Raw genomic sequence first — 17,415 nt, forward strand, 5'->3', positions numbered from 1 at the left:
GACTCGATTATTTGAAAGTGACAGTTATCAAAATCAGTTGATAAATGTGGTCCATACCTATTTATAATTACACTGGGTTGAAGCAGGCAAGGCGAGTGTTGATATATTGGAAAGGGGACTTTGGGGGGGAAGGGACTCTTAAGCCTACATCTATGGTCGCAAGTCCCAGGCACTGCTCCATGTTCCACCTCATTTAAAGACCGTGGCTAATATTAAGTTGTAACCACCATCCACTGATCTGTTAACTGGTGTTTTAGTAACGTTTCCTTAAATATATTTCACTTCTTATTTCTAACACTATTTTATTTACTCCCGAACTAACAAGACAAAGCGAAACTTTGAGATTCGCTACGCAACACACAATGTCTCAAAATTGGGCGGAAAGTGGAGGTCGGAGTGCCTTAACACTGTATTCCCTCTTCCTACCCTGCTATATCCAGGGTGCAATGTGAAGCAAAAAAAATATGTATGATATATGATATGATAACTAGTGCTGCTATGACTTTCTAAACAGGTATCTATTTAAAAATATGATATGGCCTTGCTTTTTTCACCCTGTATCCCACACATACCCGGGTAGACAGAGGGAACCTAATGTTTAGACTCTCCCGTTTCCCACTTTCCGCCAAATTCTGGAGGCATTGCGTGTTGAATGGAGGAACTCTACGTCGTACCATGCACCATGTTTATTAAATACATTTTTTGATCTAAAATATATTTTTTTGTTTAATTCCAGAACAACCTCTTTAAACTTATAATAGTAAAAACTAAGAGCTTATAAAAATAAACATCTTGAAAGTCGGCATATTGAAGTATTCCAAGCCTTTTTATGAATGAATTGGACGTTTTAAGTGCATTTTTAATTAGAGCTGAATTCCAATAGCGTTCGTATATACCTACTAAACTTAAATGTTTTGAATCTATCTTTTGCTTGTTTGTAGTTGTTTTGTTATAAAAATTGACTTTTAAAGAAGGTAAATTAATTAAGCGGTTTTAGTTATTTAGTTTTTTTTATTATAAATTATAAATGTTAACTGAAATAACAATCTTTTATAAGAAACAAAAATATTTAAAAGATAAAAATATATTTTTTAGTAGGCATAGATAAATAATATATATATATTTTACTTTATAAGAATTACCAAATAGATTATACCTTTCTAGTTGACTGGTATAGAAAACATGCATAATCGACTCGTAGATCTGACGCTAAGCATGTCATCATCTTCGTGTGATAAAAATGTGAGTAATTTGAAAAGGAATATTTTTTATTATAATTTATATTTTTACCTTTGTATCATTTTTTTTTCCTTCCGGAGACATGAATCATATGAAGAAATTAATTAAAGCAAAAAAAACAAAGTAAGTTTATATAAAACTAAACTGTGTTAGATAAATAGAATATCTTTATGTCTTCCATTTCCAAGCTGCCTACAAAAGACTAAAATAACTATGAAAATAAAATAATTTTTCAAATTGAATTTTCAGATTAGAATTCTTATACGATGATATTACGAGAAATAGAAATGGCCAAGTCTCTAACTCAAACGGAATATATTTGTGAAATCGACTATTATAAGATAAAATGTTTTTAATCGAGATATGTCCTTTTCGAATGCAGTAGAGTAGGCAGGGAGAGCCTACTGTTAAGACACGCCGCTCCCCACTCTCCGCCGTCTCCTGGATACGTTGTGTATACCAGAGCGAAGAAATGAAAATATTAAATATTTCATTGCCTCGAGTGGAAATCGAACATACAACCTGTCGTGCTTACAGTCACACGCTAGTGTCCCAGCGCCACGACTGGCCTTTTTTATATATTATGCTGTCCGAATATTTTTTTTATCAAAAAATCTATGTAATTTATTCTTATTTATTTTCAGGAAATAATAGGAGGGCACTTTAGATGGGATAGCATTAAGAAATTTGTATACCTTGCTTACGCATTTTCATCGACCAGCACAACTTTTGACATCTTTTCAAAAGTTCTAGTAGTTCATGGTATTCATATATTTTTTATTTGTATTATATAAAAATGTGTTTCTAGGTCGCGGGTCACTTTTTGGAGTACTTGTACAAAACAACATATGATTGATTATTTATTTTAATTTAATTTAATTTTTCGATCATTGCAAGCCAAAGCAAGGGGGAGTTAGGTTAGTTTAGGTTGTGAGCGAAGCGAGCAGACGGCGAAGCACCCTGTTATTTATAACTGTGAATATTAGTTTTACAAACCTTTCAGCGAGCTAGGTAGAGAGAGATTTATCTATTTTTAGCTGTATGTGTGATGTATCTCACAACCATCACGTGTCTTCAGGCATTTCCTAAAGTCACAATATTTGTTTTTGAAACTTGTAAATTAATTTTGTGAAATCCTAATGTATGAAAATTTTTACATGACTTAGTTCAAGTTTAGAACAAATGTAAAAAAAAACAAGTAAGTGAAAATAAAAGTGTAGAAAACTAAATCCAACTACATTGCTGAAGGACACCGCAGGCATTATTAGCACTCTATCGAATGTGTTTATTCTACACATAAAAGTATATATAAAAATATGAGCTAGGGATATGATGTTTACATGGGCATATATGTATGTATTTGGTATTTCTTGGACTTCAGCTTTGAATAGATATATTCGTGTAAAGGTTTGGTTTTCTATTTTTTGTTATTAAAATTTCTGGGACATGCACGGACCATCGGCAACCCTATTCCTATGGCCATGATTGTATAAGAATGCCTATAAATATGTAGATCATGATGGAACGGCGTTTGATTATAAATGTGATGATTGTGGGTTCGATTCTAATGCAAGGGGCAAGGGCCATGAATTATTTTTATTAACCTTCTTTGGGAAAAGGAAGCGGCGCGTTGAGTTCTGTCACTCGAATTAGGCTGGAACTGAAGAACAGAGGTCCATGATAATGGGAAAGAGTTTCCTTTAAGAAAAATGTATACTATGTACTAATGTACATAGTGTATAGTCGATCTAATAACCTTCCAAATATTTATTATGTACCTACTGCTACTTATTCTCTTTCAGCTCACCTATTCGAATACATATTTTATGCAATTTTTATCGGTGTAAGCTATATGTTTATGGATTTTTTTATAAAGCAATATATTAGAAAGCTGGATACAAATGAAGCACTGAATCCGCTGATGCGAGGTGTATCGTTCGCGATTCTCTTACAAACCGCTCTTTGGTCGATATTGGTGAGTAAAATGCATAAAATTGTTGAATTATTCTATCTCGTTTATCATATAGTGCTAATGTATAAATCTTTTTTCTATATAAATAAGAGAAGGACAGATATCTGACTGTAAACATGATATGTGGATTCGAGTTCAGGATAATGAAATATTATCATTTTCTTGATCAAGAAAGAGAAAGCTCGGCGATAAATTCCGCCACTCGACATGCAATGCAACGAAAAAATCGAAGTATCTTGATACTGAATCAAACATAGTGATATGGTCAAACATCCTTTTTGTCACAAACAAATTCCTTTCCTTGCAAATTTCCAAGCCAAGCCTCATTTATTCTCTTGTCACCATGCTGGCCTACCATTCTATACTATACATTCATATTTACCCATTCTGCGAGTGAGAACCTGGCGACTAGCAACACAAGCTTTAAGCGTCAGTCTCACATGCTTGAATACAATATTTTATGTACACAAACATATACAATTTCTTTTGTATACGTTACAATGTGTGAAAAAATAAATTAAAATATTATTATTATTACTTTGTTCTAGCACGCTAGTGACCTGGCGGATTCAATACGATTTTTCATTGCCAGTATAGGCAAAACACCTTCATGGTCAAAATGTCAGAAGGTCGACAAGAACATAACATGTACGAATCCTCAGGATATATATTTGCACTGTCGTAAAAATATAATCGTGGACCTACACAGTACTTCGGCCCATTTGAATTATTTGTGAGTTGTCTTTTGTTAATTAGAAAAAAAATGGAAGTCGTTTCTACTTTGAAACAGTTAATTATTATGTCAATGCTTAAATCAATTCTATATAGTTAGTCTATTAGACTTTCGACTGACGAGGCAATACTGTGTTGAAATCAAACGAGAATCTTTATATAGGTATTAATTATTATATTATTTTTGATTTAGAGTGAGAAAATAGAATGGACTATGAAAATAATTTACATATAAACATTCCTTCAAGTGAGGATCGAAAATAATAATTCACTTACATTTAATATAACAGCGGGATTCCTAAAAAATCACTAAATATTATAATATATTATACTTATCTTATTTATTTTCACAAGAATTTTATTTTTTTAGAGTACAGTCGTAGGTTCCCTGTGCTCTGTTATGTGCGGGATGTAGCATGAAGATGAAAAAATATTTCTATAACAGATACATGATGCGATTTCTGTATAGTGTTTAAATATTTTTTCATTTTTTCATTTAGGAAACTGTTTTCCAATTACGACAGAAACAGCATGTCTATTAGGCTTTTTGTCATTGGCACAGTTTGGATTTGTAATTTCTTTATAGCAACTATGACGGATAAAGGACTTTTGAAGGTAATATATATTTTTTAATATACCACCATTTTTTATGTCGCTAATTGGTTCTCTTTCTTTAAGAAAGAGAACTACCAGTACCAAGCGTATGGAAGATTTAAAAAAAATAGTAAAAAAAAATTATATTTAGCTCTACACTCTTACTTTATATAATACAATTTAATATCACAACATGTTAAATAATATAAATAAGGATAGAAAATAAGAAAACCCAAGGAAAAACATATAAAAATGACAGATTCTAAACTGAAAAGTAATATTTTGTTTTTTTTTAACTGTAGCAGGAGATGCGTAAATCAGGAAAAGATAACTTTTATAAACATAATATTTTAATAACTACATAACTAACTGTTTTATTATCCTTTATTTATAAGATTCGATCAATGCCACACTTTGCCTCGTCACAAGGGCGAAGAAATAAAATTATGAAATATTTAATTCTCCGACAGGGAATCGAACCCATAACCATACCGTTGTGCCTTGAACTAAATGTCAATAACAGTATACAGGTATCACAGCAATAAAAATACATGTTCTATTAATAATTTAGTTTAATAGAGTCAAATATTGAATACAGTTGTTTTGAATTTTGTGAATATAAACATATAAATAATAGTAATAATTATTAATTTAATTAATATTATATTCCAGCTTTTCAAGTTCTCGTTTCTATGGGGAGTATTTTCAACTGCTTTCATTTTGATCTTCTTATTATTATCTACGGAACATACAACTGAGGCGTTCTATAATTTAATGAATATTAAAGATTTTTTTCACGTAAGTTTTACAACTTCTTTCTCGTTTTTTCGTTTTATCTAGTGTTAAGACATTGTGTATTGAGGGCCGGTATTCTGATAAATGGCGATGAAAATATTAAATATTGCATTTCCTCGAATGAGAATAGAACCCACATAATTTTAGAAAACGTATAATAATTTGAACGTAGTGGGATTTGACCTCGCGACTTTTGGATACCACCTCTAGCCATCCTCAAGCTATAATGTAGTAAGCCATAATTATACATTTTTCAAATAAAAGTACTTTCTTTTCCTAAGCGTATGAATGTCAGAAGAAAACGTGTTCTGTAGACATCACATTAAAAACCTTCACCTGTATATTACTAGGAAGCGACTTCATTTTGTACTTTGTAAAAATAAGGTCTTCCTTACTCAATAATTACATATTATATACGCGATTGCAATATTATTTTATTTGTGAAATAATTTAATGGTCAAATATCTGTAATGTACATACTCTATGTGGATTGACTTCTCAGTTGTTGGAATATTTACATAAACTAGACACACTACCAACACGATTCGAATTTATTTTCCAAATCTTTTCCATCACAATTTCTTTTTTTACAATATGATTCCTATAAGAAAAAAATAAATCTTCACTTCATCTCTTAAAAATATTTCATTGAACACATCTTTCATGGTTTATTAGAATTCACCCCTAAGGATGCAAATAAGCAGGCGAAGCTGCGCGCGTCTGCTAGTAGTATAATATAATATTCAGTTTTTAAACCTTCGCCCAGTTTCATAATAAATAACCTACATAATATATTCTAAAAAATATTATTTTCCGCATCAATCTCCTTAATTGCATATTTTAATAATAAAAGTATTTTCAGCGAAAGGAGCTCTTATTTAACTGCTTCTCTAATGTATTAGCAATAAATTCCTTTTTAAAACTTAGAGACTTAATTACTGAAAAATGCTGTTGCCAGTAAAAAATATTTGCAGTGGTTGTCATTGGTCAATTAGGACTTCTTAAGTATTTTTTTTGTCACTATTTTCATTAAGTAGTCATTTAAGTATTATGAAATATTTATTATTTGTTTATCTGAAATAAGCAATAATATAATAATATATTAGATATTATTATTTATTATACTTTATATTTTACAGAGTAGGCATAGATGACCTAGATTTTGGTTATTACGTTGTTCACCGTTGTTATTGTGATAAAATTAAAATATTTTTTAATAATTTAATGCCGTATCTCGCGTGTAAAACTCTCCCTCTGCCTAGAAGGAGCCTAGTTTAAAGACACTCTGCTCTCCACTTTCCATCCACTCCACGCATCGCGTGTTGAAAAACTCACAACCTTTAAAACTCTAACTAACCAGCGGAACAGATTCTAACGAAAATTGTTACATATGATAAAAAAATAAGTAAAAATTCTGTTGCACGCGAACAGAGTCGTGGGCGCTGTTAGTGCTCTTGATAATATTCCCTTGGAGACAACAGAAAATGTCAATGAACATATGAAAATGCAGTCAAAGTAGGCTAAAGTTTTTTACCCTTCAAGATGTTGTTTGTGTTAAAAGCACTATTTCCGAGAAAATTTTGCGCTTCCGTCCTTCTGAATATTTTAGTCGATGTTTGACGAAACTATCCATTGTCAAGTTCACTATATTCCCTTGGTTCCAGCTGTATTTTAAAATGTCTTTCATTTTTGAGTTACAATTTTCTACCGCCAAGATGACAAAAGCACAGTAACTTACAAAAGTTAAGAAGTTGACTTTGTATTTATTTTTTATTTTGGCTTATTTTAATAATATTTAATTGTTACTTAAGAAACAAAATTCACATCTCATTGAACATCTCTATATTGTATTTGAAAGATCAAATCCAGTTAGTTTTATAAAAGTATACGAACATATACTTAGTACATAGTTTAGTATTTAACGTAAAAGGGTTTATTTAAACTCTACCCTGAGCGGTATATTACCCATTACGTGCCTGAAATTTTGGGAAACTACATGCAGGATTTAGATTTTTATTCAGTGCACGCGTCAATGATAAATTGTCAAGCATCAAAGTTAAAAAACGCTTTAGCAAAATCACTTTTCTATCACAACTAGCCTGAAGTTGGTTTTAAAAACTGACCGGTGATCTGTGGCGCTTATCCATTTTACATGTTTTTTCTATAAAAAAAAATATAAAACCAATCTCGTCAGAATCAAAAGATTGTTTTATTTGCGTTTGCAATGTATAAATTTTCTTAAAATTAAAATTCTAAATTAAAATTCTAGTAATAATATTTTATTTTCTTGCAGGTTAACAACTTCAATTTAGTCACAGACCCGTTCGGCGTTGGTCTCATTGGTGTTTACGATTTCGCAACAATGAGTCCATTTACAATGGTGGATAACGCAATTCTCATATTTACTATAATATTTATATGCACAGCTTTTATACGTTCTTTGATAGTTCAAGTTCTATATCTAACTATAAAGCACTGCGTGGATGTCAATATAGTGGAGTCACCTCACTATTTATTATTTGTTATTTTGCCACTAAGCACTGAATTCATGGAAGCTCATAAAATTTTTGTTCTCTATATTTATTCATATCTCTCTGCTGCATTGGTAGCTTGCTTGGTGAGTACAGTCTTTGAAAATATTTGTTAATTTTCCTTACTTTCGTTTATAATATAAATGATTGATGATTATATTTTTTATTTATTTCTTACGAGTTCTGGAAAATGTGCCTCAAAAAGAGCAGGGTAGGCCGACACAACATAGTGTGTTCCCCACTTTCCGCCGAATTCTGGAGGCATTGCATGTTGAGTTGTGGAACTTAACACTGCGCGTTTGCCTCGACACCATACCGAAGAAATGTAATAATACATTTAAATAAATATTTCAATTCCCCGAGTGGGGATCGAACCTACAGCGTAGCTTTGACTTTGAATATAGAACTGGGGCAGGGGCACAAGCGTGAAACTGTTAATGCGACAGGTAAGAAATATCTTCATTTTCTCGCTCTGGTAATGAGGAAAAGTGTGACGTTAAGTTCCGCCACTCAACACGCAATACCTTCAGAACTCTGCTGAAAGTGGAGAATGGAAGTGTCTTATGGGAACGGATGCTCTCTACACTAGGAACTCACGTACTCTCTGCCTTCCCTGGTATATGCGGGATACAGCGTGAAGCTAAAAAAATAATAATTATACAATTAAAACTTGCAACGTTCTATACGGTTACACAGACTCACCTAATATCTTATATATATAGATGATTGATGATTACAGGCAATGTTTACAGCAACTACATCCCGAATTCTGCATAGTCTATATCACTCTTTGAAAAATATTTATATTGTTGGACTGCTATGTTTTTTGGGATTCATTTTATCAATGCCCCTTATCGCCGTTAGTAATTTCTTGCTAATTGTATTAGTAGTTTATTAATAATTTATTGATAAGTTACTATTAAATAATAGTAATTCCTATTTGTAGATCTGCCCCAGTCTGCCAAATGTTTCGTAGCTATAGAAATAAAATAAAAAATAAATCAGCTTCTCGCTTAGGGTAGGCAGTGGGAACCTGAACCTTTCTTCTTCTCTTCTAGCTTCAGGTTCCCACTACCCTAATGAAAGTAAATAAATGTTATGATAGTATTATGAACTTCAAAAATATTTTTCAATCTAGTTAAAGATAAAGTTAGTTAATTATAGAGGAATTCGTAACTACACTAAATTAGTATAATAAATATTTAAATGTTTGTTTTCTTATAGTTATCTTCTGATACGAAATTGGGATTGCTTTACGGCTTGAATACATGCACTCTATGCCTTGGGGCTTTGAAGGTGGCAATCGTAATGTGGATCTATGGAGTGAAAAAATTCTCTATGGACATCCACTTTTGTTTGGGTTTCAAGCCTACACAGTTTTGGAGGTACATTTGGGCGGTGCTACCCTTCCATATATTGGTGAGTGGCATTCAAACTTCACTCAACTCACTTCAAAGAGTGACATTAGCATTCATTATGAAGTCAAAGCTTAGGTATTGTAGTGTAATTGAATCAAAAAATATTCAAAATTCATCGTTGGAAATACCTTTGTCAGATGAATAGGTATTTCCGATTGTGACGAGTAGGTAATGCAGTAGGCGGGTATTATAATACTCGTTCAGCCTTTAGAATGGAAATAAAACTGATCTGAGTGCTAATTGAATAAGTGGCACTTATTATTAATCAAATAGCTAATAATATATCAAACATTTACATAATATTGTAGTTGCTGGGATACTTTGGCCTGCTAATAGTTAATTTAAAACGGCTTTTTTAATATTTTATTTTTCAGCTTCACGCTGTATCCCGCACACAGCAGGGTAAGCAGAGGGAACCCAGTGTTAAGATACTCCGTTCCCCACTTTCTGCCGAATTCTGGAGGCATTGGGTGTTGAGTGCCAGAACTCAATGCCGCGCTTTGCCTCGACATCAGAGCAAAGATATGGAAATGTAAACGTAAATAAATATTTCACTTCCTCGAGTGGGGATCGAACCTACAATCAGCGGGTTACAGTCACACCCTTGTGCCGCTGCGCTACGACGGCCTCATCATAGTACATCACATTAATCATTACAAGTATTTTTCCTTCATAAGCGACGATGTTCAGTATTTTTTATAATAATTAATATTATGTTAGAATGGCTATAACGTTTGGCATTTAGAATAATATGAAAGAAAATATTTTAATATATTATTAGTTTAAATATAGATATATTCTATATGAGCACTCGATGGTTGTAAATATATATTTTTTATTCTTATTCGATATAAAATTATTATTATTGATTTAAGTTTATATACCATTGTATCGTTCATAGAAGGTTAATTTATGAGTATAATTCTGTGTTTGTGGAGGCACCGCTATTTATTCATACAATCTACCAGTAGTCAGTCTGATTCAATACTTAGTCCAGTTTAGTCTCATAAGAACTGGAAGAGGAAATCAAAGAAAATGAGTAGATAATTATTAAATTCAATGATTATAATTGAGTTCAACAATGCAATGCCTCAAGTATTCGGCGAAAAGTGTGGAACGGAAGTATCTTAACACTAGGTTACCAAGTTCCTTCTGCCTACCAGGTAATGTGTGGCGTACAGCGTAACGCTAAAAAAATATTTGATTCTCACCATTTTTATCGTACTTTTTTTATTAATCTATTATTCCTGAAACTGATTAGAGCTGATGTAAATTATTGTTACTATCACTAAACTTTTATTGTAATATATATATTTTTTAATTTTCTAGCGAGTTTGAGGCCAGTGGTGACACAGGGGTAGTAGGGTCGATTCCCATTCGATGAAATGAAACATTTATATTTTAATCTATTCGCTCTGGTGTCGAGACAAAGCGCGGCGTTGATTACTGCCACTCAACACTCAATGCCTCCAAAATAAAGCTGAAAGTGGGGAGCGGCGTGTCTTAACACTAGGCGACCTTCGCGTACCCAGGGTACGCAGAATGTAACGTGAAGTACTAGATTTTCTAGCAAAATATATATTTTTCCGCATTACTATAATGTCTACAAATTAAAAAAAAGATAAATTATTAAAAGATAGAAAAAAATACTATCTAGAGAATTAATTTCCATTTCAATTTCACAAGAGTTTAAAGTTGATATTGTTATAAACTTTTCTCGAGCATCAGGTCGGATGATTCCTTTTATAATTATGCATCTCTGCGCTGAGAGCGGCGCGTAACTTTGACCTTAACACTGGGTTGCGTCTGATCGATACTATCGTGTACTATCAAACTCCTCACTGTAGGAAGGTAGGTACCTATGTATATGATGTAGATTTCCACGTATTGCAATATCAACAAATAAACAGAATTGTAATAAATTCTGGAAATTGATATTGTGCTAAAGTTTTTTTTTTAACATATACAGAGGTGATGGTGTGAAATGTAATACGAGTAAATTATGGTGTTTATTTTACAATTTAAGTTTATTTTAAAAGCAACTGGTACCGAGTTAAAACGCCGAGTTGAGTTCCAAGAAGTGCCTCCAGAATTTGGTGGAAACGAAGTATCTTAACACACTGCCTACCATGCTACTCGCGGTATACAGCGTGTAGTTAAAAAAAGATTATTTTTCCTGCGAGATATATAGAGAAACTAGTGCTATGATACTTTTTACTCGACCTTATGCCACCTAACCAATATTGTACGCTAAAGGCGGGCTTTCTAACATAACGGAATAATAAAACTATTAAATATTCCTCGTAAATAGGGTGTAACTGTAACCTTCGCAAATAAAAATATTCTTTAGTAGTTCATACTTTTTTTTATTACTGGCATATTTTTATGTTACTCACTTTCAAGTTTAAAAGTACCAGATGCTCTATATCAATCACTACTCAAGTTGTTCTAGAGTTATAACTCACTGTTTCTTCTAAATAGAAATTTTTACTGTATACAATATTGTATAAGAATTTATATATAATATTTGCAGTTTGTAAATATTATTGTTGTAGAGCGAGGAAATAAAATAACCCATGATCGTCGTCGATGGCTTCTTTATTATTTCTAGTCAATGGACAAAAATTGTACGTAGTGGGACTCGAAACCAAAGACGAACTGAAGCACTATTTTCAAATGTTTATATTTTCTAAAACTTCTTATTTTTCTTACCTTAGTGTGGAACAACACTAAAAAAATTCAAAATTTGTCAATTTTTGCTCTATAATAATACAAAATGGATAAGCAAAATTATTTCAAAATAGAAAAGTAATCTTAAAAATTAAGATGGAACCATTTTATTGAAATCTCGTTTTTAAATTAATGTCATAAGAATATCCTATAAATTAATATTTTGCAGTGTTAAGGTACACGTTTAGTATGAAGCTGAATAAAATTATATTTAGAAACTAATTCAGTATGGGTAATATACAAGGTAAAATGTATTCGTCCATGGAAGCCAACAAAATTAACTTTGAATCTTTAGAGTCCCCTTACTAGATGAAAACGAATATAGACTTTGATACTACGAAATCGAAACATATAATATAAACAATATTTATTATACATACTAGCGAAAAGCGAGCGAAAAGGTCGCCGAATTCTGGAGACATTGCGTGTAGAGTGGCGGAGGTCAACGCCGCGCTTTGCCACCATAGAAAATATAAACTTAAATAAATATTTCATTTTCTCTAGTGGGGATCGAACCCACACACAGTAGCGTTTGTAATCTTTACAGTCATAAGTTATTATACATAAGTACTTTATTTATGTTTAGCGCAGAACTTCAATTAAGAGACTAGATCTATTAATTTGGACATGAGATAAAATGTAAAAAATAAACTTCTTCTACGTGTTAGAACACTTTAATAACAGATAGTCCTTGTTGCAATTTTCTTTGATTGGTTTTGTTTTGGCGGAGAAAAGTACAAGCGTTGCGTGCTTAAGGTTCATTTATATTTTTAAGCACGAAAACTATCAATAAATATAACCTAATAATCTTTAGAACTAGAAACTTTAAAAAAACATCAAAGTAATAAGGCAATAACGAGATTTAAACAAAAGTATCTGGAAACAGTTTTCTCGTATCAACAGGTCGATTTACTGTAAAAAAGGCGGATATAACCCGACCAATGACAAAGAGTCGCATTTTGATTCAAAATGTTCCCAGTATCTGTGCTCTATAATTTATTAGTATTAAAATACGTACATGTGTAACAACAAAATATAAAAAAAAAGAAAGTTGCGCTTTTTCATAAATAAGGCACTTATAATATTCGATTTCTATCAAGTCTGAAAGAGTTTCTATAACTACTATAGATATTCATTAAATAGTATTATTTATAGTGCTATCAACGTATTAATTCGATAATTCTTTTTAAAAAATATATTATATATACTTAACTCCTTCAATCGTAATCTGTAAAATAACCTTTTTCTGGTTAGTTTATCTTTTATCTCATGGCTACCTGAATTTATACATTTTTATTATAAGATAACATTTATTGTGTGTTTAAATATTTAACTATAATCTTATCTCAAATTTAATTTTAAATTCCTTCCTAATAGAATTTGCTCTCAAAAGCATATTATACAGTTATATATTTCGTAAGCACGACAACGGTAAAAAGTACAAATAGATATGAAAGTGAAACGGAAATTGAAAGGAACTCTCTTAAAGTTTCTAGTCTTGTACCCTTAGATTTTTTTCTTAAAACGAAATTATTTATGACATCAGATATAAATTGGGCCTAAGTTTTTATTTGAGTCATAAGATTATAAGAATTATAAGATGATAGACTATTTAGAACTTTGCATAAATAAGTCAATAATATAATTTCATTGTTATCCAGGTTCTAGGATGCGGTAAATTCGTGAAGGTTTTACATTTAAGAGACGCATCCCAACAGATAGCGGCCATCTCGTGGATTGCCTTAACATTTGTTATTTTATTAATATCCCAAGCTAGGGTATTAACTAAATATTTTTTTAAAAATGTTAGTAGTATTGTATATAAACTAAATAACTTAATTAGGTACTGCTATTTAAATTTTTCAGTGACAATTATTATAAATATTATATATATAGATGCATTATAGTATAAATGTTGAGGAAAATAAATTAATAAATAAAGAATAAATCAGTTTCACGCAGTATCCAGCACACGGTGGAGTAGGCAGTGAGAGAGAGAGAGAGAGAGAGAGAGAGAGAGAGAGGGACATATTAGTGTTACGACACTGCGTTCCCCACTTTCCGCCGAAATTTTTGAGGCATTGACTGCTGAGTGCGGGAGCCCTAGTTCCAGTGTGAAGAAATAAAAATATTAATAAATATTTATTCATTGCGATCGAACTTACTACCGTCGCGTTACAGTCACATCGTTGTGCCCCTGCACCACAAAGGCGTCTTAATTTAAAATTAATATTATTTGCTATTTCCTAATATATATATATATATATATTTATATATTAGGAAATATATATATATATATATATATTTTGCATATAACTCCTTCAGTTTGGATGCAGCTTTAATTACGTAGCGAGGTTTGCATTTTAATGATTCATTTTATATTCAGAATATAGCTGGCATTTTAAAAAGTGATTTTAAGTACGGACCGCCGGACGCAGACGACCGTAAAAGGAGGAGAAACTTTGATGAGATCATCCAAAGTCGACAGTGCAGGCATGACTGCTTAGTGTTAGATGTAAGTATACATATTTGAAATTATTGACGTTTTGAGACCAAGATCCGACTGAATGGGATGGGCTGTGGGTTAGATATGAGCTCGAGGCAATAATTTATTTTTAATTTTTCACATTGGCAAAAATTCACTCAAATTTGTGTAGAAAGTAGAGAACAGAATACTCTGTTTTCTGTTCACAAGATAAGAAAATAAGAATTTTAACGAAATTTTGAAACAAAGTTCCCTAACGTTGGCGTATTGTGTTAATTTTCTTATAATTCAGCTTTGGCTTCATTAGGAAAGTAAATGTAAGCTACAACTCGGTTATTGAAAGAGAGCAATACGTCAAAGCTGTCATACAATAACGTCGAGGCATTCACCTAACTTGACAGTTAAAGTGGAACAGTTCGTTATTGTTTCGCATTCTTTTGTTTTCCTTAGGTAGGCAGTTCAAATAAATTGAATTACCTACCTGCAAACAGAATGTGCCAGTTATTCTTATGCAGAAAATCATGATACTATATGAATGTCTTCCGAAATAAATTTAAATAAAAAAATGCCTTTAAAATTCAGCGGTATATAGGGAACGGATGTTTAAATGGGAACAGAGTGTTTAGACACTAGGCTTCCAGGTATCCTCTGCCTACCCTTCTATTTGCGGGATACAGAGTGAAAATATATGTTATATACAATAAATGTTTTTTTAGCTTCACTCAGCAGGTTAGGCAGAGAGAACCGTAAGTCAAATTTCAAAGATGTAGAATCTGAATGTTCTAAAAAATCAATAGGTGCTACTATTAAATGGTTACCAGTACAATATAAATGTTAGATAAATAAACAAGTTTAGCCATCGATTTTTTTTTATTCTTAATTGTTTTCTTCCCCGTCTCCGAGCTTGGTGCAATAGATTAAAATCTAGGTTTAAACTTTGTACTTGTTTTCAACTCTGATCCCCAAGAAACAATAAAGTTGTCAATTTTCAAGTAAAAAGTTAGCTTGAACTAACAATTAACTGGTCGAATGAGCAGCAATTTGTACTAGGTAAGTATATTTAGTAGGAAATAGTCTCGAATATTTTTATAGTTTTTATTTGTGGCTAAAAAAAGCTTTAATTGAATCCACATGCTTTTGTTAGTGCTTATAAATTCTTCAAGCAACGAACTAGATTCGTAGGAAGGTCATAGGTTATTGCTTAATTCAGACATCATTCCGTATTTGTATCTGGGATATATCATTTTGTATGGATTTAACGTTGTAAGTGTACAAACTAACGAGGGGCAAAGGTCATGGAATCTAGTTGGGGGGTAATATGCTATTCCAATAATATTATAAATGTAAAAGTTTGTGGGATGGATGGGCGGAAACTACTGAATGATTTTAGATTATTTTTTACAATAATATATATCGTATTTATCAGAATAAAATAAAGAATGCAATTTATGTAAAAAGTATATATATAATTTAGATAACACTACTAACTACTAACTATAAGCGGGCGAACCCGCGGTTGGGCTGCTAACTTGGGAAATTTCGTTTAATATGAAAGCCTAATCTGCCAGTTTTATATTTTTACATCGAGTTAAATGAACCATGAACAGTAGCGTGTCATTAGTAGGTCAGTGCATATCTAAGGGTATTTATACGTTCATTCTATTTATATCCAAGCTCTCTTGTCACTCGTATATGTTTGCTGGGCTTAAGCTCAGCTTTTTGGGATTAGATGGAATATTGTGGTTGTGATAATTGGTTTTGTATCGCTTTTACTGTACTAGCTTCACGCTGAATCCCTCACACAGCAGGGTAGGCAGAGGGAACCTTAACACTATTAAGACACTCCGTTCTCCACTTTCTGCTGAATTCTGGAGGCATTTCGTGTTGAGTGGCAGAACTCTACGCCGCGCTTTGCCTCGACACCAGAGCGAAGAAATGGAAATATAAACGTAAATAAATATGTCACTTCCTCGAGTGGGGATCGAACCCACAACCGTCGCATTACAGTCACACCCTTGTGCCGCTGCGCTACGACGGCCTATTTTATATTTTATTTTATAGTGTTATTATTTTAAATATACATCTAAGTTTTAAAATATAAAGATAGAAATATTTTCTTTACTTGATACTTCATACTGAGCAAGTCTATGTTTATTTTAAAACACGTGCATTACTAATTTTTCAGGAAAAATATGAATGCAACCACTTGCCTTTGATGTATAGGACCAAGTCTAATTTAACAAATTCAGAGTCGTCTCTAGCGAATATATATATTGAATCGTCGAAGAAGAAACCATCAAGTGTGATAGATGTGTCAGTGTTACAAAACAATTAGCTCTTTTAGGATATAAAATAATAAAAAAATAATTTTATATTTGTTTTTTTAATTTAATATGAATATGTATTTAATATAACTATTTTTTTTTAAATATTTCAGTGGTAAAATATAGTATTTGGTGGAATGATTTCTTCTGAATTATATACTACCACGAAGTAGTAATGGGCATACTTTTATAATTTTATATTCATTATTATCAGCTTCACAAATACGGGCCAAGACACTCTGTCCTCCAATTTATATAGATTCATAAAATTATTTCCTAACTTCAAGCTGTACCCCCACAAAGGAGGGTAGAGAGAGGGAACCTAGGCACCTATTGTTAATATACTACGTTCCCATTAAGACATTTCTGTTACCTACTTTCTGGCGAATTCTGGAGGCATTGTGTGTAGAGTGGTGGAATCCATTGGGGTGCTTTGCCTTGTTACCAGAGCGAAGGAATGCACCGTGGTTATTTCTCTTAACGACTAGTCATTTCATTCTCAATTACTCGAAATATTCATTCTACTATCTATACTATTAAAAACATACTATCGTATAAGGTAGAAAATATGTTAGTTTTTTTTAAAACAGACTAT

The 17,415-nt window shown here is 32.0% G+C and overlaps 1 protein-coding gene across 1 annotated transcript; it reads left to right on the plus strand.

The window, feature by feature from the left end:
- Nucleotides 1-1,182: 1,182 nt before the first annotated feature.
- On the plus strand, nt 1,183-16,868 carry LOC146527241 (sodium-dependent serotonin transporter-like). The gene is made up of 12 exons (XM_085206604.1): nt 1,183-1,246; nt 1,894-2,001; nt 3,042-3,214; nt 3,760-3,944; nt 4,444-4,558; nt 5,210-5,335; nt 7,626-7,949; nt 8,603-8,722; nt 9,088-9,282; nt 13,673-13,816; nt 14,398-14,526; nt 16,682-16,868. Exons 1-12 carry the CDS (start codon nt 1,183-1,185, stop codon nt 16,829-16,831), a joined length of 1,833 nt encoding a protein of 610 aa, XP_085062730.1. The 3' UTR covers nt 16,832-16,868.
- The last annotated feature ends 547 nt before the right edge of the window (nt 16,869-17,415 follow it).

This window comes from Heliconius melpomene, chromosome 21 (assembly GCF_056956725.1).
Source record: "Heliconius melpomene rosina isolate 202511_hmr_F chromosome 21, ASM5695672v1, whole genome shotgun sequence".
NCBI classification, from domain to species: domain Eukaryota; kingdom Metazoa; phylum Arthropoda; class Insecta; order Lepidoptera; family Nymphalidae; genus Heliconius; species Heliconius melpomene.

What these genes read in the sequence shown, in the direction of transcription:
- LOC146527241 (XM_085206604.1), top strand. Translation starts at nt 1,183, where the DNA reads ATGCATAATCGACTCGTAGATCTGACGCTAAGCATGTCATCATCTTCG. An exon ending in TGCTACCCTTCCATATATTG is followed by an intron (nt 9,283 to 13,672) that starts GTGAGTGGCATT and finishes ATTGTTATCCAG; the next exon opens with GTTCTAGGATGCGGTAAATT. An exon ending in CTAAATATTTTTTTAAAAAT is followed by an intron (nt 13,817 to 14,397) that starts GTTAGTAGTATT and finishes TTTTATATTCAG; the next exon opens with AATATAGCTGGCATTTTAAA.